Raw genomic sequence first — 27,190 nt, 5'->3', positions numbered from 1 at the left:
TGTTTTTGGGTCAAAGGTAGGTTTTGTTTCCCTTGGGATGTTTTCATGAGATTTCTTCAAATCTTGCATGTTTTAATGTGATTGAACTTGGTTTTTAGAGTTTTTGAGCAAAGAAGGCAAAGTTGTGAACTTGGAGACTTTGGAGCTTGGATTCTCCACATCTCTAGGTTTGGATCACATCAACCCTTGTTCTTCAAGAGGTAAGTGTCGATCCTTAGCTTCTTTGATGTTTTATGAAGGTTTTATGGAGGTTTATGGGTAGAGATGCATGTTTAGGGTAAAGTGAGTTTTTGGTTTATTTGTGGTCAAAGCATGTATATGTGTTTGGTTGTGTTGTTTGTTGGGGTTTTCAGTTAGTTTTGGACCTCTTTGTGCCTATACTTGAGTATATGCAGGTTGTGGAATTGGGGTTTGCATGTTTTGGGTGTTTGGAAGGTTTGGGAGGCTTGTTTGTGCATGAAGCTGAGTTCTGGATGAACTCAGGTTCGGCCGCCGAAGCAAGGTTCGGCCGCCGAACCCCTTAGGATGGCTGTTTTGGCCGCCGAACCTTGCCCCCGAAAGTTAGGACTTTCGTTTCTGAAGGGAAGGTTCGGCCGCCGAACATGCCGCCGAAGGTGGATGACTTTCGGCTGTGGAAGGTCTTTCAGCCCCCGCACCTTGCCCCCAAAAGTTTAGACTTTCGGATCTGGAAGGGACTTTCGGCCGCCGAAGGTGCCGCCGAAGATACCCTGTCCAGCTTTTCTTTGCTTGATTTCCAGGCATGCTTGAGGATGTTTTAGGGGGTTTTTGGGGAGTTGTTTATGAGTTGTTTGGAGTGTGTTTGGCACCTCATTCGAGTCCACCTGTGTAGGATCGGACCCGAGGGACCGAGGAGGCCATCAGTGTTAGCTGTTGCAGAGTCAGTCCAGCGTTTACTAGAGGTGAGTGGAACTACACTTAATGTTTTAAATTGAGAAATTAAATGCTTTTAGCATGTTTGATGCACCATGAGTGTGCAATAGGTTGATTGCATTAGTTCACGAATATGATGCATTGCATTATTCACTGTTGATGTGGATGGACCAAGGCGACCTCAATAGCTCACGATCTGTTAAGTAAGGAAAGACCTGTGTGAGCTCCTTTGGGGGCCGGGCTCTGACAGAGGGAGTTTTGAGGTCATGTCCAATCCGAGATGTGAAATGTTTGTGCTGTGACGCATTTCATGAAAGCATGTAATTAATGAACTGTTTTCATTGTTTCTACTCACTGGGCTTTTTAGCTCATCCCTCTCCCCTCACCCTAGTTTTGCAGGTCAGAGGTAGTCCAGGAAGGCGTCAAGGATAAAGGTTTTGGCTATGTAATAGAGTAGTGGACATGATGTAAATTAAAAGATTAGTATGTACTGTAATGTATAGATATGTAATGTCATGTAAGGGATAAAGTTTTGTGCTTGACCCTAGTGTATGGTTAATCCCTTGTTATGCATGATCCTGTTTTATGTTTCTTGATAAGAAATGTGTGGAACCAAGGCTGACTTGTGATATGCTGACCCTATGAGAGTGGGTTCTATGTTTTCAGACATAGTGCATGCAGGTCAAGCTTGGTAAGAGAAAGGAAGTTTTTCAGTTTTTATGTTTATGTTTGATCATGTATGAGATTTATCAGGTACACAGAATTCAGGATAGGCTTGCTACGGGTCCCGGCGGCCTTAAGCCAATCTGGATCCTAGCGCCGGTAGCGGTCCGGTTTCCGGGTTGTTACAACTCATATGTACTAAGATAATAAATAATTTGTTAATTTTTTTAATTTAACTTAATACTTGGATATATATTTGATTTGATTTATATTATATATGATATTGGATTTGAGTTCGTTCATGACATGTCTGACATTGATTTTCATATTTGTTATTGAGATGAATTATAATAGTTGAGTATATTTATAGGTTAATTTGTTTGGTTAGAGTATATAATTTATAATATTTTTTTCTAATTTTATAAATAGTAACGGATTAAGTTGTTACTGATCCATTCAAAATAGTAACGGAAAAAATTATTTCTACTCTTTTAAAATTAGCAACGAATTTCTGTAATCGAAAAATCTGTTACTAAAAAAGTCCGTTATTAAAACTAAATAAAAGGAAATCAAATTTAGTAATAGATATTTCGTTACAAATCCATTAATAAATTAGTAATGAATTATAAATTTCATTATTAATACATTAACAACGAAGTTTACTGTAACGGTTAATGTCCGTTACAAATCCGTTATAAAATATTTTTTATAATAGATTTTAAATGATTAGTAACAAAAACTTCAAGTTACTATTCTGATATTTCCTTGCGGTGAAATATAAGAATTTATGAAAAAAAAAATAATATTACAATTATAGATTTAACTCGTTCTTAAAATTAATTTATTTTAAACTTCATTTAAATTAATCATAGAGTTTGTATATATTTAAAACAGACCTTTTTTTTTTATTACAGTTCAAATTAAAATATTATATAACAATTTTGTAAAAGTTGAATATTTTTAGCAAAAAAAAAAAAAATCATATTCCCTTCAAGTTGATCACTTTTATAAAAAGGAAAACGATTAAAAAATAGAAATTTATAATTCTAATTATAAAAACTTAACCCTTTTTAATATAGTAAGAATTAAAATTTTTGTTATTTATTAAATTTTAAAATAAAATATATATTATTTAATTAAATATTACCTTTAGTAATTATTGAATTAGACCATATTTACTTTAATAATTAATTTATAATGTTTTATTTTATATTTTAAAACAACTCATTCGACTAGTATGTAATTTAAAAAAAATTATTAAAATGATATATATGAGCTAGTAAAAGTTTGAGTTTGATTGTGGTTTATATTAAAATATACGTATTTTAATAGAAATTATTAATATTAATATTGATTATTAACTAAAACAATAAATTTAAAATTTAAAATTAATTGATTCAAAAATAAAATAAAATTAATTATAGATGCTATTAATATGTATATCCAAATTAATATTAAATAATTATGATAATATTTTTAAGGTGGATGACGATTCATTTTTTATAAATATATTAAGGTTAAGAAAATTGTTATAATATAAATAGTTAGATTGTAATTTTTTTAAAAAAATTACAAGATAATGAAATGATATATGTTTCGATTATAATATATTTTTTAATTTTTAAATATTTAGTTTATGAATCTTAACAAAGTTAAAATATATTATTTACATAATTTATTTATTGAGAATTAATATATTTTAATAATATCTCTAAAATAATTTAATAAAATTTATATAAAAAATAAATTGCAAGTATCGTGACGAGTACAAAAGCTATATCAACCCATTTTGACATAAGTAAAAAAGAAAGTGACCTTTTATTTATTTAGCATTAATCTTTTTTATTTTCTTTTTAAATTTTTTCACTCAATTCTTTTTATTTAGTTAGCATTGAGATCTAACTCTTTTTATTTTCCAATTTAATTAAATTTTTATTTTAATTTTATATAAAAAACATACTAAAAAATTTACCTTTATTTCTAAGAAGATGAATTTTAGTATATTTAAAAAAGTTATTGATAAAGATTATAAAATATTTTATACCACTTTTAATTATAATTTATTTTAAATCACTCAGATCAATATATATTAATCCAAACAATTTATATTTTCTTTGTATAGACATAATTTCTTCTTCAATTTAGATTTTACATAAATTTAATATTTATTTAAATAAATATTATTAATAGTAAAAATTATATTAAGATGTTATATATTTCAGAGATACTAACATGTTCTAATTTATTACGTCATAAATTAATAGAATCAATCAATTAAGTAGGATAAGACATATTTTTATTTATTATTTTAGAAACATTAAGAATAAAGAGTCCTAATTATAATAATCTTTACCCACAAAATACTATTTTTTATTAGTATAATTTTATTTGACTCAAAAGATATTTTAATCATAACATTTTCTAATAAAGCTATTAAAATCAAATTTGCTCTCATATAAGGTACATGGAGAACTTTATTAAGAGTCGGTCTTTCGGATGTGATTTTAAGAAAAATTTTTTCTTTACTGAGAATACTTGCATTCTTAGGGTCACCAACATATATACGTCATTTTCCTTCCGGATGCGATTTTAAGAACAACTTTTTCTTTACTGAGAATATCTACATTCTAAGAGTCACCAATATATATACGTCATTTTCCTTCCCTCACAGTAGTGTAGGAAGTAAAAATATTTCTATATGCATGTATATACCTAGTAACATCAAAGTCTACCATTCGGTCTTTTACATTGGCCATAATATATGCTTAGAAATAATCATAATAATTATATCATCTTTCTCGATCAAATTTGCTTTTCGTTTAGGAGGATCACCATTTCTCATTCTATATCTAAATTGAGGTACATGATAGCATAGCTTTCACAATCAAAGTAAGTACTTTTCTTTTTAAAGGTGGAATTCGAAACTTTAGGTTTGTAATCCATTTTTTACTTTCATGCCTTTTATTTCCTTTGTGTGCCTTTTATTATATTAGATTTGCCTTTGAAGTTAGCTCCTTTTCATTTGCAACTTTGAGCTCTTTTCTATTGGTGTATTCAATGATGATGCAAATAAAAAAGTTCAAAAGTGATAATTGCTTGCGCTTGTGTTTAAGTTATTACTTATAGTCTTTTCAAGATTCTGGTAAATTTTCAATTAACAATTCTACAATAAATTCATCTTATAGGTGATATTTTCAACTATAAGATCTTCCAAAATCTTGCGGTACTCATTCATTTGCATTTTAATATCTTTATCATATGCCATTTTCCATCTGAAAAAGTTACCCATGACAAATTTCTATTTTCCAGTATCCTTGGCAGTATACTTTAGATTCATCGAACTCCATATTTCTTTGACTTCTTTATAAGAATAGTGGATATCAAATAGGTCATTAGACAAAGTTTTTATTCGAGTAGGCCTAACTTTCATGTAATTTTAGATCAGCAGTAGGTGTTGGCTTGTATCTTAAGACAACTGCAACTACACAATATATATAAATAATTGAATAAATTTTTTCTTGTCACCTTTTAAAAACTACACAATGTCTATAAATAATTGAATAAATTCTTTCTTGTCACCTTTTAAAATTTTGATCTATAAATACCTCGATTTTAAAGATATTAGGAAAAAGTTTGGCATGTACAAAAGCAACTGCATCAGTGACTGTAATGAAAAAGTGACTGTAATGAAAAGAATAGAAAGAGCAGTTGTATTCGGTTAGATAATGACGACAAAGAGAGCAATTGCGCTTGGGTGGACGACGATAACAACAATATCGGAGGTAATGAGGGCATTGACATTTGCAGTAGATGCAATCGGATCTATCCGTTCAATCCTTAAGATTGTTAGTAGAATTAGAAAAAATATAAAACTTAGAGTGGTATATAAATACACCTCCTTAAGGATTTAATTTGAAATCCTCTAAAATAAAATAGATTTATTTGAAATAATTAATTTGAGGAGCATAAGCAACAAAAATAAATTTAACATAGTAACCCAGCAATAGAGAATAGAAGAAGAAGAGGGGAGCAAATTGATAAATTTAAATTAAAATTAATTTTTTAGTCTAATCTTGTGCAAATTGATAATAAAATTGATGAAATTGAGCAGTCTAATACTATTATTCAATAGTTAAATTTAATTCCAATTATTTTGCTTAGAATTTTTTTTTTTTTTTCAGATTAGAACATAGATGTACATTATACTTCCATTTCAAAAAAAAAAAAGATGTACATTATACTTAACAATCTATATCCTTTTTTTTTTTTTTCTTTCATTGACAAAATGAACATAGTTTTGTTTTAATTATTGTAATTACATCATATATGAATAAAAAAATACAATCCCTTCAATTTTTTAATAATCATTAAACAAATATATGTGTTTTCCCTATCTTTGCAATTAAAAAGATACACAATAAATTTAGCAGAAAACAAATATTTTATTTTCCATATTAAAATTGAAATAGTTTACAAGGGTACTTGTATGGCATCTATTTAGTTATCTAAGTGGGAAATGAATGGCATCTGAAATTGCCAATTCATGGATTGATTGGATAAATAATCAATTAAAACCTTAGGTCAGAGAAGTGAGCTCAAACAGCTGCGATGAGATGGTTAACAAATTATTCATTATGCTAATCCATTAGTAAGATAGTTCAAATATTATAAAGATTTACCATTTTGCTCTAATAAATTATTGATGTCTGAACTCACAAATTATAAAAAAAGATAAACATTTTAAACCCATCAATTTTTCTCACTCAAATTTCATGAGCTTGGTATTATAGTTTGTTGGTATTTTGAGTGGTTTTAAAATTTTATGTTTATAATAAGCTGACCTAAATTAATCCAAATAACTAAATCAACTTTGATATCATATAGTTAATTCAAATTACTTTTGATAATTGTTGCTAGCTATTTATAAATCTATCAATTGTTCTGCAAACGATGAGCAAAGTTTTAATGTAATCAGCTCCTTACCATGCTGTCCAAAATTCTGGAAGACAAGAAATTGTCTGTCAAGAAAACCAACAATTACTAATATGAGGTATTCTAGTCGACCACATATCAAATTGATAATAGGGTTAGAAAACATAGTCTTTCCTTTCCTCATTTCTTCCCCAATTTAAATCAGAACCCTATACGTTTAAAATTTTCTTTCTTCTCTTTAACTTTAGCAAACTGGAAAAACTAAGGTGTAGGAGTTAACAACTTGATGGGCTCTATGTACAATCTCAAGGATACAATATACACATAAACTTACAAGAAGGATTCGGAACTTAGACTTGTCATCACTTCCTCTTCTGCTCCAACAATAAGTAGCTACATGGCGCAAGGACTGCCGGAGAGGAAAGCACCGCTAGCGAAGTTGAGCAGGAACTGCCAAAAGGAAAGGACCGTTAAGTGCCGCGCTCATCTTTCTTCGAAGTGTCTTCGCCTATTGATAGTGCAAGGAGTGAGCATTGGCTGTCGAATGGACAGTAGAGGGAGGAGAAGCCGATAAGGTGAGATTGGGAATCAGATTTGCCGATTTGGAGGAAACCAAGAGGGACGCGAGAGAAAGAGAGAGAATGGACTAGAAGGGGATGACGTTCCTCAAAACGGAAGACTGAAAGTCTAAAAAATGAAAAGTTGTTTACTGTTTAGCCCTAAAGTCAAATGAAGCAAAATGTAGCGCTTCAAGGAGTAAATCGGTCAGTTTCATTCAAACCAAATTTAACGGAACCCATTTGACCGAAAGTCTTCAAATTGATTGATTCAAAAATTAAAATTAAAATATTTATATTTATGATTAATCCTATAAATTGTTATTGAGATACTTTTTTAATTTAATTAATTATTTTAATTACTTATTATTCAATTAATTTACCTTTTTATTTAAATTGATTTATTATTATTTTTTTTTGAAATGGAAGACTGGGATTGATTTAAATTGATTTAGTTAAATTTTATTAATTCAATGCCTATTTTTATATTTTATTTTTTAAATTTATTTTGAATAAAAAAATAAGATTAAACAATAATTTTATATGAATTTAACTCTATTAACTATATCTGTAATTTATATCTATTGAAAAGAACTAGATTCAATGCCTTTTAATTATCTTCTTATTATTTCTCTTACTTCCCTCTCCAAATCTTGTTATTTTCTCTTTTCACCATCTCTTCTGAGTTCTTATTTTATTTTATTTTTCTAGAAGTATCGTGGATGAATGTAATACCCGGCTAGACTCCGGTATCGGAATTCCTACCATCCGGTGGAATCTCGGATGTCGGAGACCTCTAGAAGGGTAGAATCATGTTTTATAAAAATATTTTAATGTGTTTTATGATTTTAAGTATGAAATTAAATGAGTTTTTGCATGAAAAGTCATAGGAGGAAAACCCAGGTTCGGCCGCCGAACATTGCATGGATGCGGAGGCACATTCGGCCCCCGAACGTGGCCTGGCCAGCCACCTATAAAAGGGGCACTTAGCCGAAATGGGCGAGTTTTCTCCCATTTTCGGCCACAGTGAGCTTCTGACCTTCCCTTTGCAACTCTTGTGTTCTTCCTCCAAATCTCTTCCATTTTTCTTGAGTTTTAAACTCACATTGCAAATTTTGAGCATTCAAACCAAGTTTTGGAGCTTTGGGAACTCAGGAGCTCATTTTCGTGGATCTCCAAGTTTAGGTCGTCTCCCTCTCGATCTTCAAGAGATAAGAGCTGATCTTAAGCTCCTTATGTGTTTTAAATAAGTTTTATGCAAGATCTATGGGTAGGGATGCATGTTTAGACTTATTGATGAGTTTATGGGTTTTGATGCTTTGATGAGCAATGTAGCTTGTTTATGTGTTGTTTGAAATGTTGTAGATGGGGTATATGATAGTTTGAGACCCCTAGGTGTGATGTATGATGTGTATGCATGTTTTAGAACAAGTTTATGCATGATTTGAGGTTTTGGGAGGCAAGAGGTTCATGTGAACCAAGTTTCTGCCCGTTTGGCAGAAACCAGGTTCGGCAGCCGAAGGGAGTTTCGGCCGCCGAACCCCCCTTGTGGAGGCAGCTTTCGGCTGCCGAAGTTGCCCCCGAAAAGAGACTTTCGTCTCTGTCTGGGACTTTCGGCCGCCGAAGGTGCCGCCGAAAGTGCCTGACTTTCGGCTCTGGAGGGACTTTCGGCCGCCGAACCTGCCGCCGAAAGTGCCCTGTCCAGCCATTTCATGCATGTGTTTCCATGATTATTTCATGATGTTTTAGGGGGTTTTTGGGGAGTAGATTAGAGTTATGTTCATAATGTTAGGTCCCTCATTTGAGTCCACCTGTGTAGGTTCGGACCCGAGGAACCGAGGGCCCCAGCAGTGAGATAGCTGCTTCAGAGTCTGTAGAGCTTCAGCCAGAGGTGAGTAGAATAAACTCTTAAGTTTTAAATTAAAGAAGTATAAGTTTTTGAGCATGTTCATGCATCATGAATGCCATGTGATATTAGGTTGTTTGCATTAGTATTCACGAATATGTTGCACTGCATAATATGATGTGGATGCGAATTGGCTATTGGATGATCCTCTAGTCCTCCTATGGTATGATATGATGAGGATACGGTATGGATTACCAGTGAGGCCCATTCTACGCCCCTGGCATATTGGAATGTTATGTTATGTTATGTATGTAAGAGAAAGACCAGTGAGGCCCATTCTACGCCCCTGGCACGATTGGACTGTATTGAGGAGTATAGGTGACAATACCATCCTTATGTGATATGTTTGTGATGTGTTGCATTTCAGGGAAGCATGAAATATTTTAATATATGTTTTCTCTATTCTGCTCACTGGGCTTTATAGCTCACCCCTCTCCCCTAACCCCAGATGTGCAGGTACAGGGTAGATCAGGAGGTTAGCCAGAGTATGGAAGCTATGTTTATGTAATAGTTAGATTGTGGACATGACAATTGTATTATGATGTAATGTAAAAGTATTTTAAGTTATGTTATGTAATTTGAATATTGAGGATAGAGTTGTGCTTGACCAATACAGATTGTTAATCCCACTTGTATGTACATGGTCTTTATGATATGAGATATGAGGTTATGTTTCAACCAAGCTTATGTATGGTGAGATACCCCATTGGAGCATTTGATGAGGGCTCCAGTGGAGGTTTATGTTATGTTTATGTTTATGTACAGGTTGAGCTTGGTTGTTATATGAGAATGTTTACAGGTTTATGAGTATTGTTGATCATGTATGGGATTAACAGGATTATAGGTTATGTCAGGCTTGCTACGGTTCCCGGCGGCCTTATGCAGATCTGGATCCTAGCGCCGGTAGCGGTCCGGATTTCCGGGCTGTTACAGAGTGGTATCAGAGTCCTAGGTTCATATGATCGGACCTAGAGTGTCGGGCTCATAGATGTCATAGAAGGTCAAGCACAATAGGAAAAGTCATGTCCACTAGGATAGGATATGGAGTCCTGTCTTGTATGATGATGTGATATGCCATGATTATATGCATGTGCATAAATGATATGTTATGTATGTGATGTATGTGATGAGGGTTCATGTGTGCCCACATGAACCATATGATGCTGATGTTCGTGCTATGTGTGGTTTTTCAGAGAAAATAGGATGAGAGGAACTCGTCGATCTGCAAGATTGACTGGAGTGCCACCTGAGGATGAGGGCATGAGCGCCCGTCCTCCAGCATTGCCTAGGGCAATGTCTAGCAGGTCTAACAGAGAAAGAGCAGTGAGAGACCCTAAAAGGTCTCTGGATCTGGGTAGAAGCAGGTCAGTACGAGGAACAGTTCAGGGAGGAATGTCAGAAGATGTGGGAGATGACATGGATGTGGACCAGAGGAGGGATGGCAGTTTGGGGATGAGTATGTCAGAGGAAGGTATGGGAGAGTCCCAATGAGGCACTCAGGCCTCGGGTTTTGTTCAGCCACCTCATTACCCACCTTTCTCACAGAATCCCGGGTATTCGATGGGAGGTACATCGGATTACCCTAGTTTTAGCCCCTACCCCACACAGATGCCATACCCACCATATTACCCACCATACCCACAGTATCCTATGTATCCACCACCACCCTACCATCCAAATCCAGCAAACCCTACTACAGAAAATGTTGCACCTCCTCCACCACCAGCAGCACCTACTGTCCCAGGAACCCAAATACCTCAACCTAGCTCATCTGGAGGGAGCAAGGTCAGAATGACCGATTATATGAAGTTGGGTGCTCCCCAGTTTGAAACCGGTGATGACCCGTTTGTGTACCTTGAGAGGGTCAAGGCGATAACAGATGAGATAGGAGCGGATGACAGTAGAGCCATTCAGATGGCTGGGTTCACACTAAAATGCAAGAAGGCCCGTGAGTGGTTCAAGAGCTATGTGAAACTGAGGGTGGATAGTCTATCATGGGAGGAGTTTGCTAATGAATTTGCAGGGTGGGCTTTCCCTGATAGTTCAAGGGAATTGAAGATGATAGAATTTGAGCAGTTGAGGCAAACTGATGACATGAGTATAGATGAATATACTGACAGATTTATGGAGTTGCTGCCATTTGCTGGGCAGAACCTTGATACAGATCAGAAGAAGTCAAGGAGGTATATCATGAAGCTTCATTCCAGGTATTCCTCCTTGATACAGTCAGCAGATAGAGAGAGTTTTCATGCCATAGTGGATATGGCTAGGAGGATGGAGGCTAGTGCTATTATCGAGGGAAAAGTCAAACAGTCAGCAGCACAGCCTTCTGGTTCCAAAACCCCAGGTAGGGGAAAAGTGGATCCTTCTTCCTTAAGCTCAGGTAGTAAGAGGTGGGGTAGTACCACCAAGAAGTTTAAGAAGAATAAGTTCTGGAACAAGATCAAGTCAGGTCTGGGATTAGGAAGTGGCTCGAGCTCAGGTGCAGAGAATGCAGTGTGCAAGAAATGTGGGAGACCGCACAGAGGAGTATGTCTGGTTGGGACGTCAGCCTGCTTCAGATGTGGGCAGGAGGGACACATGGCACGAGAGTGTCCTAGAGCAGCTTTTGTGACACAGTCTCAGCAGACAGCTTCTGGTAGCGTAGCACAGCCAGTAGCTCCAGCCATGACACAGGCCAGTGGCAGAGGCAGAGGGAGAGGGTCAGCCTCTTCTTCAGCAGGGTTCAGAGGTGAGGGTCCGTCAGCTCCAGCAAGGATCTTCACCATGACACAGCAGGAGGCAGATGCATCTAACACCGTGGTGGCAGGTAATTTAGTCATTGGGTGTTCTGATGTGTATGCATTAATGGACCCTGGTGCATCTCATTCTTTTATTGCTCCGAGGGCCGTAGAGAGGTTGGGATTAATGGTCTCTGGGTTAGAGTGTCCTCTCTGGGTCAGTGGACCCAAGTGTGATCCATCAGTGGCAGAGTCAGTCTGTCAGTGTAGTCCAGTTTTTGTTGAGGGGAGATGCATGTCCGCCGACCTTGTGGTTCTAGAGTTGACAGATTTTGACGTCATTCTAGGGATGGACTGGTTATCTACCCATGGTGCTACCTTGGACTGCAGGGACAAGGTAGTCAGGTTCAGAGGTCAGGATGGATCAGAGGTTGTCTTCAGAGGAGACAGGAGGGGTACACCTAGAGGTTTGATCTCATCTCTTCAGGCTCGTAGGTTGCTTAGGAGGGGATGTCAGGGGTATTTGGCTCACGTGAGAGAGCTAGACAGTCAGATTAGAGAGCCCGCCGCAGTGCCAGTGGTCAATGAGTTTTTAGATGTGTTCCCAGACGAGTTGCAAGGTTTACCACCTGTTAGGGAGATAGAGTTCGAGATTGAATTGATGCCTGGAACTAGACCGATCTCTATCCCTCCCTACAGGATGGCCCCAGCCGAGTTAAAGGAATTGAAAGAACAGTTGCAAGAGTTGGTAGACAAGGGCTTCATCCGACCGAGTACCTCACCCTGGGGTGCTCCAGTGCTGTTTGTAAGAAAGAAGGATGGATCCCTTAGACTTTGTATCGACTATAGGCAGTTGAACAAAGTCACTACCAAGAATAAATACCCATTGCCAAGGATCGACGATCTATTCGACCAGCTAGCAGGAGCGGGTTGTTTCTCCAAAATAGATCTGAGATCTGGGTATCATCAGCTGAGGATCAGGGAAGAGGATGTGCCAAAGACAGCTTTCAGGACCAGATATGGGCACTATGAGTTCCTTGTGATGCCGTTCGGGATGACAAACGCCCCTGCAGCATTCATGGATCTCATGAACAGGGTTTTCAGACAGTATCTGGATCACTTCGTTATTGTCTTCATAGATGATATCCTAGTGTATTACAGGAATGCAGAGGAGCATGCCCATCATCTGAGGATAGTTCTGCAGACCTTGAGGGAACATGGCTTGTATGCCAAGTTCTCCAAGTGTGAGTTCTGGTTGAGGAGCATCTCGTTCTTGGGGCATGTAGTGTCAGAGAACGGAATTGAAGTAGACCCCAAGAAGATAGAGGCTGTGACTAACTGGCCTAGACCCACCTCAGTGACAGAGATCAGAAGTTTCTTGGGTTTGGCTGGTTATTACAGGAGGTTCGTTCAGGACTTCTCAAAGATTGCAGCTCCTCTAACCAGATTGACCAGAAAGAACCAGAGGTTCGTATGGACCGATCAGTGTGAAGAAAGTTTTGAGGAGCTCAAGAAGAGGTTAACTTCAGCACCAGTGTTAGCTCTGTCGACTAGTAATGAGGACTTCACAGTGTTCTGTGATGCATCCAGAGTAGGCTTGGGTTGTGTGTTGATGCAGAATGGCAGGGTGATCGCTTACGCCTCTAGACAACTGAAGAGGCATGAGTTGAATTACCCCACACACGATCTTGAGATGGCAGCAGTCATCTTTGCACTCAAGATGTGGAGGCATTACCTCTATGGGGTAAAATGTGAGATCTTCACAGATCATAAGAGCCTGCAGCACATCTTGAGTCAGAGAGATTTGAATTTGAGACAGAGAAGATGGGTAGAACTGCTCAGTGACTATGATTGCAAGATCCAATACCATCCGGGTAAGGCTAATGTAGTAGCGGACGCCTTGAGTCGGAAATCACTTGGCAGTTTATCCCACATCGCGACAGAGAGGAGACCAGTGGTGAAGGAGTTTTACAAGCTCATGAATGAAGGTCTACAGTTAGAGTTGTCTGGTACAGGTGCTTTGATTGCACAGATGAGAGTGACACCCGTGTTTCTGGAGCAGGGGGCTCAGAAACAGCATGAGGACCCAGAGTTAGTGAAGATTGCCAGGACTGTTCAGTCAGGCAAGAATGAAGAGTTTAGGTTTGATGATAAGGGGATCCTCCGCTATGGGAACAGACTATGTGTACCAGATGACGTGGGATTGAGAGGAGACATTATGAGAGAAGCTCATAATGCAAGGTACAGTGTTCACCCTGGAGCCACCAAAATGTATCAGGATCTGAAAAGAGTATATTGGTGGCCAGCTATGAAGAGGGAAGTGGCACAGTTTGTGTCAGCCTGCGAGGTATGTCAGAGGGTGAAGCTGGAACATCAGAAGCCGGCTGGAATGCTTAACCCGCTACCTATTCCAGAATGGAAATGGGAAAATATAGCTATGGATTTCGTAGTGGGGCTACCGGCGGCGTCCAACAGATTAGACTCCATATGGGTGATTGTGGACAGACTCACTAAATCTGCTCACTTCATCCCTGTTAGGAGCAACTACTATGTGGATAAGTTAGCGCAGATCTATGTGGATGAAGTGGTCAGGTTGCATGGGGTTCCTGTTTCAATAGTGTCTGATAGAGGGCCCCAGTTCACCTCCAGGTTTTGGCGAAGTCTGCAGAATGCCATGGGTACCAGGTTGGATTTCAGTACTGCCTTCCATCCCCAGACTGATGGACAGTCAGAGAGGACCATCCAGACTATAGAAGATATGCTCAGAATGTGTGTGCTAGATTTTGGCGGTTCTTGGAGGCAGCATTTACCCTTGGTGGAGTTTGCCTACAATAACAGTCATCATGCTAGCATAGGGATGGCTCCATATGAAGCTTTGTATGGGAGGAAGTGCAGATCACCCGTCTGTTGGGAAGAAGTTGGAGAGAGGTCCTTAGCAGGGCCTGAGCTTGTTGAGATCACCAGCCGGGTGGTACCCATTATCAAAGAAAGGATCAAGACTGCTATGAGTAGGCAGAAGAGTTATGCAGACATTCGCAGGAGACAGGTAGAGTTTCAGGAGGGAGATCTGGTATTGCTCAAGGTGTCTCCTATGAAAGGAGTGGTTCGGTTCGGGAAGAAAGGTAAGCTGGCTCCACGGTACATCGGACCCTTTGAAGTCCTGCAAAGGATTGGGAATGTGTCGTACAAGCTGGACTTGCCTGCTTCAATGGAAAGAATCCATCCGATTTTCCATGTTTCCATGTTGAGGAAGTTTGTGTCAGATCCGAGCAAGGTTCTTAGTGAGCCTGATGTGGAGATCCAAGAGGATCTCACCTATGTTGAACAGCCAGTACGGATCCTAGACACCCAGATCAGAAAGTTGAGAAACAAGGAAATCCCAATGGTGAAAGTCCTTTGGAACCACCACAATATGGAAGAATGCACTTGGGAGACACGGGAGTCTATGCTCCAGCAGTACCCTCATCTCTTTTAAGGTTAGATCTCTATGTGCTTGTGTGTTATGTTGTATGTATGCTTGTGCTAGTTGAGGAACATTCGGGGACGAATGTTCTTAAGGGGGGGAGAATGTAATACCCGGCTAGACTCCGGTATCGGAATTCCTATCGTCCGGTGGAATCTCGAATGTCGGAGATCTCTAGAAGGGTAGAATCATGTTTTATAAAAATGTTTTAATGTGTTTTATAATTTTAAGTATGAAATTAAATGAGTTTTTGCATGAAAAGTCATAGGAGGAAAACCCAGGTTCCGCCGCCGAAAGTCAAGTTCGGCCGCCGAACATTGCATGGATGCGGAGGCACATTCGGCCCCCGAACGTGGCCTGGCCAGCCACCTATAAAAGGGGCACTTAGCCGAAATGGGCGAGTTTTCTCCCATTTTCGGCCATAGTGAGCTTCCGACCTTCCCTTTGCAATTCTTGTGTTCTTCCTCCAAATCTCTTCCATTTTTCTTGAGTTTTAAACTCACATTGCAAGTTTTGAGCATTCAAACCAAGTTTTGGAGCTTTGGGAACTCAGGAGCTCATTTTCGTGGATCTCCAAGTTTAGGTCGTCTCCCTCTCGATCTTCAAGAGGTAAGAGCCGATCTTAAGCTCCTTATGTGTTTTAAATAAGTTTTATGCAAGATCTATGGGTAGAGATGCATGTTTAGACTTATTGATGAGTTTATGGGTTTTGATGCTTTGATGAGCAATGTAGCTTGTTTATGTGTTGTTTGAAATGTTGTAGATGGGGTATATGATAGTTTGAGACCCCTAGGTGTGATGTATGATGTGTATGCATGTTTTAGAACAAGTTTATGCATGATTTGAGGTTTTGGGAGGCAAGAGGTTCATGTGAACCAAGTTTCTGCCCGTTTGGCAGAAACCAGGTTCGGCAGCCGAAGGGAGTTTCGGCCGCCGAACCCCCCTTGTGGAGGCAGCTTTCGGCTGCCGAAGTTGCCCCCGAAAAGAGACTTTCGTCTCTGTCTGGGACTTTCGGCCGCCGAAGGTGCCGCCGAAAGTGCCTGACTTTCGGCTCTGGAGGGACTTTCGGCCGCCGAACCTGCCGCCGAAAGTGCCCTGTCCAGCCATTTCATGCATGTGTTTCCATGATTATTTCATGATGTTTTAGGGGGTTTTTGGGGAGTAGATTAGAGTTATGTTCATAATGTTAGGTCCCTCATTTGAGTCCACCTGTGTAGGTTCGGACCCGAGGAACCGAGGGCCCCAGCAGTGAGATAGCTGCTTCAGAGTCTGTAGAGCTTCAGCCAGAGGTGAGTAGAATAAACTCTTAAGTTTTAAATTAAAGAAGTATAAGTTTTTGAGCATGTTCATGCATCATGAATGCCATGTGATATTAGGTTGTTTGCATTAGTATTCACGAATATGTTGCACTGCATAATATGATGTGGATGCGGATTGGCTATTGGATGATCCTCTTGTCCTCCTATGGTATGATATGATGAGGATACGGTATGGATTACCAGTGAGGCCCATTCTACGCCCCTGGCATATTGGAATGTTATGTTATGTTATGTATGTAAGAGAAAGACCAGTGAGGCCCATTCTACGCCCCTGGCACGATTGGACTATATTGAGGACTATAGGTGACAATACCATCCTTATGTGATATGTTTGTGATGTGTTGCATTTCATGGAAGCATGAAATATTTTAATATATGTTTTCTCTATTCTGCTCACTGGGCTTTATAGCTCACCCCTCTCCCCTAACCCCAGATGTGCAGGTACAGGGTAGATCAGGAGGTTAGCCAGAGTATGGAAGCTATGTTTATGTAATAGTTAGATTGTGGACATGACAATTGTATTATGATGTAATGTAAAAGTATTTTAAGTTATGTTATGTAATTTGAATATTGAGGATAGAGTTGTGCTTGACCAATACAGATTGTTAATCCCACTTGTATGTACATGGTCTTTATGATATGAGATATGAGGTTATATTTCAACCAAGCTTATGTATGGTGAGATACCCCATTGGAGCATTTGATGAGGGCTCCAGTGGAGGTTTATGTGATGTTTATGTTTATGTACAGGTTGAGCTTGGTTGTTATATGAGAATGTTTACAGGTTTATGAGTATTGTTGATCATGTATGGGATTAAACAGGATTATAGGTTATGTCAGGCTTGCTACGGTTCCCGGCGGCCTTATGCCGATCTGGATCCTAGCGTCGGTAGCGGTCCGGATTTCCGGGCTGTTACAATGAAGTTTATCAGTGTATTTAACACATTTATTATTAATATTATTCTAAATCTCGTGAGTACGGTGTGCCCTCTTACGAGGGAAGAAATCCCATATAGGTGAATCAAAGATATCCTACATCGAAAAGATGTTAAAAGGGAAAGGGCCTTATAAATTTATGTCTAAGAGATTCCAGTAAACGCGTTTTGAAAAGACAGGATAATAAATCTCTTGATCAATAAACAAACTCGTGAGGTTAGACAGGGTTGGCAGCATTCCATTAGTCTTTAATTAGTTAATCAAATTTCCCGAAAAAAAAAATAAAAAATTTTACAGTTTAATTTTTGATTAATTTTTAAATACCAACAAGCTATTGAAAACTACCAACAAAATATTTCTCATCGATAATTGTTCTCGTTTATTTTCCTTTTTCCTAGTAATGATATCTCAAGTTTTGTCATGTCAAGAAAATGCATGGCACTTCCGTTCAATTTCTTGCTAATTATAGGTTAAATTATTGAAATCTCCTTAACCCAATTCCTATCTGAAATAATTAAGCTTCACAAATTTTATTTTGTTAAAAAAGGGTAATTAATGGAATACAAAGTATGTAATAATTTAATTATAAAATTTAGACAAGGATATATGTTTTGTTAACAAAATACAACCTCAAATCCTTAATTATTTCAACTTAATTAAAATTTTGTTTTAATTATTCTCTGTTGATTTAAAAAATTTAAAGACACTCCATTTAAATATCATTATTAGTACAGTAAATTTTATAAATTATTTCATAAAACTTTTGTGGAGTGTTTTTTGGTTTTAACAAGTATAAAAATGCATTAAATGTTTAGCAGAAAGAGTTCCGGTGTTAATATTTTTCCCAGTTCAATCAACAAGGAGTTCACAATCAATCCTCTGGAAGAACAACTTATACTGGCTAAGATCATAAGCCATATTGTAATACTGCTGAGCCATTAACCCAATCACTGACAAATCTTTCCCATAGCCACTGGCTTTCCTCACAGCCATGCAAAGCACATCTGCAGTGGCTTGGTAGAACAAGCTTTCACTGTCCAGCACAAGATCTGCTTCCTCAGCAAAGTGAAACGTCACCGTTGGAAACCCATAAAGGTCTTGGCTCACACTCCCCTTGTAACAGAGAAACGACTCTCTCCAGAATGGTTTCAGAACTGTATCTAACAGACTGCCAATTTCATTCTCAAGTGCTCTGTACAAATCTTCTGCTAGAAAAGTTAGTGCAGTTCCAGAATCAATTATTACTCGTTTCCTCTTCTCTTCCCTCCTAAATGAATTAGAATCTACGACAAGTCGTTTCTCCCCAACGCTAATGCCTTCCAGAGTGATATAGTAATGGCCCTCCACTACTTCTAAAGGTGTTGAATAGCCTTCGATATTTGCTCCATCGCCTAAAATCAAATGGTTATATCTATAGTTAGGATCAGCAATATTGCCAATACAATAAGAGAATTTAGAACCCATTTGGCTAACAAGAGATGTGGTTCCATTTCCTAGTCCAAAGACGCCAGTGAAACGTCTGTCTTTGTAGTTCCCATTCTCATGGCTGCAACCAAACACGACATCAGGCAGAGCGTTTATGCTTCCATCAGAATTCTGAAAAACAAGTTGTTCAGTAGCAAGAACTCCTATTGATTTTTTACCATTTACATAACTTTGTTTGTAGACACATTGATTCAACCAGTTGCAGTCGCCACCCGGGGCACGGTGGCACAAGTGGTGGTTACATGATAGGCTAGCGTATGTTGATGATTTTTTGGGGTCTAGCAACGGACCAGTTTGCTGGGAACAACGCTTACAAGGGGCACATTGTACCCATAAAAGACTGCTTCCTGTGTCCATTATTGTCAGTTGAGGAATAGGAGGTTGGCCCATGGAAAAGCTTACCAAGAACAAGGGTTCATAGGCACTGGGAAGAAGACTGAGCAGAAAGTGATCATTCACGTAAACAATGTCTCTTTCAATCTGTGCATACAAGTAGGCGAGCCGGGCAGCTGAGGCTTTCATAGATCGTTGTAGTTGCTCAACAACTGTTTCATTGGAGTTGTAATATGGAGAAAGAACAGAATCCCTGTGAATCAATTTGGCAACCAGTCGTTTAGATTGAACAGTGGATTCTGCTATGGATTTTGAAGCTGTGAAGGCTGGGAAAATCAGGAGCAGCAATGAAGAGATTGCAGAAACAGTAGCCATTTTTGCGGTGAAATGCATGAATCTGTTTTGGTAATTTATATATTCTCATCAAAATGATAGATTGTCAATACGTGAGCAGTTAGAAGAGAAAAAGCTTGTCCTTTTTGTGCTTCATATTTTAAGGGTAGTAGAAAACTGATTACGAGATAAGAGATGTAGCGAACGTGAAAGGAGAGAGGATTGGGCTTTTATATGACCAACTGGCTTCAATGTAGAATAGAGAAAAAACAAAAATAGAAAGGTCATGACGAGTTTCAGGATTACATTAAGGCTGAATATATAGAAGACATATTTGTAGCTCAGCATTCCATAATTCTTGTTGACCTTTTTTTTAAATTATTCATTTTTTTATGTACACTTAACATATAAATTAATTATTATAATTTTATTTAATTTTATATTATTTTAAAAATATTTTCTAATTAATTATCAAAATAATTCTTAATATTTAATAAAATTTAATATTTTAAAAAGGTTATTATTGAAAAGTTAATAATTTTTTTTTAATTGTGTAAAAAATTAAAGTGAATAAAAATTATGAGACAGACGGAATAATTACTTATTAATTTATACGAATTATAAAAATTTATAGTTTGGTTCTTATATTATAGAAAAATTTATTAATTAGATCCCTAATTTTAAAAATTATATTAAAATATCTCTGATATTTTAAAAAATTTACTAATTGGTTTCGGTTAGTTTTAATTATTAAATATTATTAAAAAATAAAAAATATTCTTAATATAGAAATAATATTTAGTAGATATTTTTATAAAATTGAATGATGAGTTTTTCTATATCATAACAACTAAATAATAAAACATTTAAAAATTAAAACTAACTAATTTTTTAAAATTTTACAAAAATTTTATATATTTTTCAAAACTAAATAATCAATGAGTTTTTATATATCAAAAGAATAAATTTATTTAAAAATTATAATAAGTAAATACAATTTAATTATATTTATTGATAATTTATTAAAAAAATAAAAATTATTTATATGTATAATATAAAAATTTAGATTGACATACCAAATGTAATATTTTATTATTTTTTAAATATAAACTAATTTCATATATAAAATTAATATTAATTCATATATAACTAAAAAAAACTGATAAATTTAATCAATATTATATATAAATTTTGATAAAACTTTATCAAAGATTCTTCCACTTTCATTTAGATATTTAAATAAATTGAGGGCTTTAAAAAAATATCTCCAATGTAATATTCCAATCAATATATTATATTAATCAATATTATATATAAATTTTGATTGATATAATATATTGATTGATTCTAATTATTGCAGTCCACAGCTTCAACTCTAAATATATTTTATTTTGCAATAATAATTTATGAAAACTTTATAATAAACACTGTCTTGGATTAAATAACATTTTTACTATAAAATTCCGCAGTTATTGCTATAAAATAAAATTTTTGTACACGCTATATTTAATAATTAGGTTGTTTATATTTAATTTTAAATTTAAAAGTTAATCAAAATTATACCTAAAAATAAATATTGAATCAATTATCTAAAATTTAAAATTTGAATTAAAATGCAAAATGAAGTAAATATTTAGTCAATTGGCTAAGCAAGAAATTAAAGATGGAAAATTGTTCTGTGTTCCATTTTTTTTTCTTTTCCTTTTTTGTTGGTAATTTTAAATTGATGAATGAGAGACAAAAACCAATTCATGAATGATGAAGGCTACGCTTGGATTCAAATAGGGAAGAAGATATGGAGATGGGAAGAAAGAGATATAAAGAACGTGAGAGAACGTGAGAAGACAAAGAATTGGGAGGACTCGGGAGAGAAAAGAGAAAAAACAAGAAAAAATTTATTACATCATTTGACATGAATGATTTTGTAAGAAAAGAATCTAAATGAATTTTTAAAAAATTATTTATAATTTTATTTTTATATATAATGAAAATTTCTCAGTTAAAAAATTTTGAATTCTTTAATTCCAAATTAAAATTTTCATCCTCAATATCAGCTAAATGCCAAGTAAATATGGGTTTATTCAAATGAGGCTATTTCAAAAATAACAAATTAATGAAAGGAAAATTAAATTAAAAAATTTGAATAAATTAAATCCAAGTAAATAAAAATTATAATTAGTAATTAAAATAAACTAAATTACATAAAAAAATTAAAAGAGAATCAAATAAATAAAAACCGTTGATTACCTTAAATTTATAGATCCATTTAGGCACCGTCACAACAAATATCATCACAAATAAATAAAAATAAAAATAAAACATTAAATGAACAACATCGAATCCAATATTAAAATTTTCATCGAATTCAGAGACCCATCAAAATGTCACCGCAAACTATTAGCACAAAGATAGAACAATCGATAATTAAAAATAAACTTTAAATTCATAAAAAAAAATAGAGAAATGAGAAAACAACAACATAAAGCAGAGCCTTTGAAAATAGAAACAACCATCCATACATTTTTATAGAAGAGAGGATGTTGCATATCTCAGCCAAATACGTATAGAAATAAAAATCGTTGAATATAACGACACGGTACTAATATATTAATATCAGTGAAACCATATCCTCTCTGGCATAATACATGGAGACTCCAAGCAAATATAGATTCCTAGAAGTAACAAAATCTATCAAAACTTAAACAATTTCTCTTTAAGAAAGAATTGAGAAACAAAACCTACTACAGAAGCATGTAAAAAAAATTTTCAACTAAAAATAGACTCTAACATATAATTTTAACTTAACAATCAATACATTCTTAAATTTAATTTATTTCTCTCATCTATTCTCTTCCCTCCTCTTTGTAGGTATTTTTTCGCACGTATTTATAATAGCTCCTTGATTCCTAAAGACAAACACCCATTACTTTTTTTAAAAATATATTAAATTAATTTATTAAAAAAATATTGGTTGGAAAATGAAGAAGATAATGCATTCATTCAATTTTAGCGGCGTGGTATGGCGGCCATGTCACTGCGAGCCGTAAAAAATAAAACAAATATTTCTTTCATTTTTTGTAAATAACACAGAGATGATCATTATCATAAAAAATTACATATTATGCGGTGAGCGTGGATCGAACACGCGACCTTCAGATCTTCAGTCTGACGCTCTCCCAACTGAGCTATCCCCGCTGGATATTAAGCTGGTAGTTTAATTAATTAAATAGTAATAAAATTAAATTGTGTCCTCATAATCATCATTATATCAAAACTAGATGGAGACCTGCGCTGCAGCTATTACTTCTTTTTTTTTTTCTTTTTTTTTTTTGTGTTTATTTTATAAATCAGTAACAATTTTATTTCTAATTTTTCAAATTTTATTTTTCATATTTTTTAATTTTAAATGCAGATATTTTATTTTTTATTTGAAAAGTATTTTGCTATTACTCTCATTACTTTTTTTTTTATATATTCTTAATGACAAATTCAATTCATCGAATTTAGAGACCCATCAAAACATTATCGCAAACTATTAGCACAAAAATAGAATAATCAATAACTAAAATTAAACCTTAAGCCAAAAAAAATAAAAAGGAGAAAGCAACAACATAAAGCAGAGCCTTTGAAAGTAAAAACAATCATCCATACATCCTCACGGAAGCCAAACACATGAAAAATATGGAAATCGCCGAACATAATGATACAGTACCAAAATACTAATATCAATGAAATCATACCCTCTCTATCATAACAAATGGAGACTTGAAGTAAATATAGATTCAAAAAGAAAAATTCTCATCGTATAACTTAAAACCTCAAGTAGAGAAAATAAAAAAGAAAAATAAATACCACTAACATAATTAGCAAGAGTAACTGGACGCGCAAAAGCAATAAAACCCATCAAAACCTAAACAATTTCTCCTCAAGAAATAATTGAGAAACAAAACCTACTATAACTAAAAATAAGACTCTAACATATAATTTTAATTTAGCGATCAATGTATTCTTAAATCTAATTTATTTCTCTCATCTATATATTCCCTTTCCTCCGTGAGTAGGTATTTTTTCACACGTATTTATAATGGCTCCTTCATTTCTGTAGACAAACACCCATTACTTTTTCTTTAAATGTATTAAATTAATTTATTAAAAAAATATTAGTTGGAAAATGAAGAAGATAATGCATTCATTCATTTTTAGCGGACAAGCGTGGCATGGCGGCCTTGTCACTGCGAGCCGTAAAAAATTAAACAAATTGGAAACGTAAATATCAGATGTGAGCATTATCATGAGAAATTACATATTATGCGGTGAGCGTGGATCGAACACGCGGCCTTCAGATCTTCAGTCTGACGCTCTCCCAACTGAGCTATCCCCGCTTTACGTTCAATTAGTAGTTTAATTCATTAAATAGATAATAAAATTAAATTTAACTAGATGGAGACCTGCGCTTAGGGGTGTAATCGAGCCGAGCCGAGCCGAGGTTTGTAAAGCTCAAGCTCGTTTATTAAAAAAGTTTGAAAGCTCGAGTTCGAGCTCTAATATTTGATTCGAGCTCGGCTCGAGAATTAAATATTATAATCGAGCTCGATTGGAGCTCGACTCGTGAAAGGCTCGTTTAGTTTAATAACGAGTCTAATTCGAGTTCGAACTCGAAAAGCTCGATTAAGAAGCTCGTTAATAAAACTCGAGCTCGAACTCGAAAAGCTCGATTAAGAAATTCGTTAAAAAAGCTCGAGATCGAGCTCGAAATTAAAAAGTTCGGTTTGAACTCGAGTTCAGGCTCGAGCTCGAATTAATAATTACACTTTAATCAGTTTTTAATCATCATTAATTTAAATAATATAAAAAAAGAAAGTGCGCATAAAAAAATTACATAACACAATTTATAACTAAAATAACACAAATAAATATAAATTCAACAATATAATAAAATTACACACAAAATTTAATATCAAACGAATAAAGTTGATTCCAACTTCCAACAGTTGAAACAAGCTAATATAATTTAATTATCTTCATAATTATCTTCATACTTGTTCAACTAGTTAACTTGAATTTCAACTTCAACGTCCATATAACCTTCAAATAACACAAAAAAAAAAAAAAAAAAAAAACTCTATTAGCAACATAAACAAATGTGTCATTATCTAATTAGTACTATAAATTAAAAAAATAAAAAAATAAAATAATTTGTACCTGAAAAATAATTATAACAACAAAGTTGAATGTTAAGGATCCAACCACTAAGGTAGTATGACCTCTTGAATATCATCTTTATCCTTTAATAATAATAAAAGAATAAAAAAAGTTAATTACATATTATTATTTGAAAATAAAAATAATAATGTGTTATTAAACTTACCTTCTTTTTTCTCTTGATGCTATAAAATGCTCGCAACCAATCAGCTCCACAAGTTAAAACTTGAACAGTTTCTGCTCCCAATGATGCTCTATGTGGATCAATAATTCTACCTCCAGCACTAAAAGCAGATTCTGAAGCAACAGTTGTTATAGGAATTGATAGTATATCACGAGCCATCTTTGATAATATCCTAAATTTCATGTTGTTCATCTTCCACCATTCTAAGGCATCAAAGTTAGAATCATCTTGACAAATATGAACACCTTCTTCCAAATACACATCTAATTCAGACTTTGGTTGCTCAATCACACAATCAACATTCCTAATATAGCTATAAAATTGTGCTCTTCCTCTGATTTTCCCTTTTCCACTTATAATACAACTAGATCCTTCTTTTTGAGTTTCACCACTACTAATTTTTGATCCAATACTTTTTGTTTTATGAGCATCTACATATTCATTATAAAGCATGCGCAATGTCTCCATCACAGTTGTAATATGCTCATCAGAATCAAACTCAGAATATATTTCTGGAAAACTCCATTCAATCAATTTCATCTTATTTCTTGGATCTAATATAGCTGCTAGAGAAATCAACAAATTACAATCACCCCAATACTTATCAAATTTACATTTCATCTTACCAACCATGACTTTCATATAAATATTCCCATTTTCATGTGCTTCATCTAATAATTTTTTATTGAATGAAGTTCATGAAGAAATAAATTTGAAGTTGGATATTCAGTACCTGAAATAACATTGGTAACTTCATTAAATTCTTCAAGAAAAGAACACACTTCCTTAACCTTTTGCCAATCATCCTCACTAGGCAAATATGTATAACTTGAATCTCTTTGCTGATATCGAAGGAAGACATCTTTAAACTCCAAAGCAGCTGATAACATGAAATAAGTTGCATTCCACCTTGTGCCACAATCTAAAAGAAGCTTCTTGGAAGGTAATTTCAATTGTTTTGCAATTTCACTAAAAATTAAACGGCGAGACTCAGAAGCAACAAGATGTTTTACACTTTCACGCACATTTTTAATTATATCTGCAATCTCAGACAAACCATCTTGTACCAATAAATTCAAAATATGTGCACAACATCTCACATGAAATAATTTACCATGAAGTGCAAGACTATTCTTGTAAGCAAGATTATCCTTCAACATCCTAACAGCAACATCATTATAACTGGCATTATCAACACTAATAGTCCATACCTTATCTTCGATGCCCCATTCAACTAAGCATTTTTGTAGCACATCACATATAACAACACCTGTATGAGGTGGTGGGACATCACAAAAATTCAAAGTACGTTTTTGTAACTTCCATTCAGAGTCCACAAAATGGGCAGTAACAACCATGTATGAAATGTGCTGCCCAGACTTCCATAAATCCGTGGTCACACTAACCTTGTCAGTGTCCTTCAGTAATGCTTTCACTTTCTTCTTCTCAATTTCATACGCAGAAAAACAATCTTTCCTTGCAGTTGCACGACTAACCTTCTGATAATATGGAGTTGCGGTTCTCATTAACAAATTGAAAACCTCATACTCTACAAAGCTGAATGACAACTCATGAACAAGAATCATATGAGCAATGACTTCTCTTACTTTTGCATGGTCATATTTAAAATTTTGCACAGAAGTCACACTTTCTGTCTCAGCTATGGTTGTTGTGATGTTGAGTTGTTGTTGCCCTTTCAAATTCACCTTCCTTCTTAGGCAACTCTTTAAATGTCTAAGCAAGTGTGTTGTGGCACCAGTTTTGCACACTCCAAGTTGGTGCTTGCAATGAATACATTCTGCCTTCACTGTTCCATCAGAAAGTGAAATTTCCTTGAACTCAGTCCACACTTTTGAAGTCCGCTTCCTTTTTTTCAGACAAAATGGACTTTCCTCATCTTCTTTTTCTTTATTTTGATTTGATTCATCAACATTTGTAGTGGCATCATCCATGGCTGGACTTGTAGATGAATCTTGAGTAGAAAGAAAAATAACAGAAGGCACTTGATCAATAGGAGTACTTAATTCGTTCGAATTTACGTTTGACATTCTGTTAAAAAAAACTACATGTTAATTTTATTAAATACACAAATCTATTTTACAATAATGTATCATATCAATCATGTATTCATAATTAATGAACATATAATAAATATAAATGATTCAAATTAATAGAAATAATTTTATCCAAATGGTATACAAACAAGTTAGTAGAAGGACAGTAGGAATCTTGAAAATAAAATACTTTAATATATATAATATAAAAA

At 35.0% G+C, this 27,190-nt stretch overlaps 3 protein-coding genes and 2 non-coding genes across 5 annotated transcripts; all 5 read right to left on the bottom strand.

Annotated features, from left to right (window-relative positions):
- Positions 1 to 18,236: 18,236 nt before the first annotated feature.
- Positions 18,237 to 19,580, bottom strand: LOC110617815 (aspartic proteinase CDR1). Its single transcript, XM_021760824.1, has one exon. The coding sequence runs from the start codon at positions 19,578 to 19,580 to the stop codon at positions 18,237 to 18,239; it is 1,344 nt and encodes a 447-aa protein (XP_021616516.1).
- A 3,080-nt stretch (positions 19,581 to 22,660) lies between these two features.
- TRNAF-GAA lies at positions 22,661 to 22,733 on the bottom strand. Its single transcript has one exon. It is a non-coding gene; the product is annotated as a tRNA-Phe (tRNA).
- A 1,114-nt stretch (positions 22,734 to 23,847) lies between these two features.
- TRNAF-GAA lies at positions 23,848 to 23,920 on the bottom strand. Its single transcript has one exon. It is a non-coding gene; the product is annotated as a tRNA-Phe (tRNA).
- A 581-nt stretch (positions 23,921 to 24,501) lies between these two features.
- Positions 24,502 to 25,618, bottom strand: LOC110618529 (zinc finger BED domain-containing protein DAYSLEEPER-like). The gene is made up of 3 exons (XM_043957879.1): positions 24,907 to 25,618; positions 24,741 to 24,823; positions 24,502 to 24,623 (listed from the first exon to the last, which is right to left on the bottom strand). Exons 1-2 carry the CDS (start codon positions 25,564 to 25,566, stop codon positions 24,788 to 24,790), a joined length of 696 nt encoding a protein of 231 aa, XP_043813814.1. The 5' UTR covers positions 25,567 to 25,618; the 3' UTR covers positions 24,502 to 24,623; positions 24,741 to 24,787.
- Positions 25,596 to 26,972, bottom strand: LOC122723836 (zinc finger BED domain-containing protein RICESLEEPER 2-like). Its single transcript, XM_043957725.1, has 2 exons — positions 26,532 to 26,972; positions 25,596 to 26,423 (listed from the first exon to the last, which is right to left on the bottom strand). The coding sequence occupies exons 1-2, from the start codon at positions 26,970 to 26,972 to the stop codon at positions 25,596 to 25,598; spliced, it is 1,269 nt and encodes a 422-aa protein (XP_043813660.1).
- Positions 26,973 to 27,190: the final 218 nt, after the last annotated feature.

Source organism: Manihot esculenta, chromosome 6 (assembly GCF_001659605.2).
Source record: "Manihot esculenta cultivar AM560-2 chromosome 6, M.esculenta_v8, whole genome shotgun sequence".
NCBI classification, from domain to species: domain Eukaryota; kingdom Viridiplantae; phylum Streptophyta; class Magnoliopsida; order Malpighiales; family Euphorbiaceae; genus Manihot; species Manihot esculenta.
This window is presented reverse-complemented; position numbering and strand designations above follow the sequence as displayed.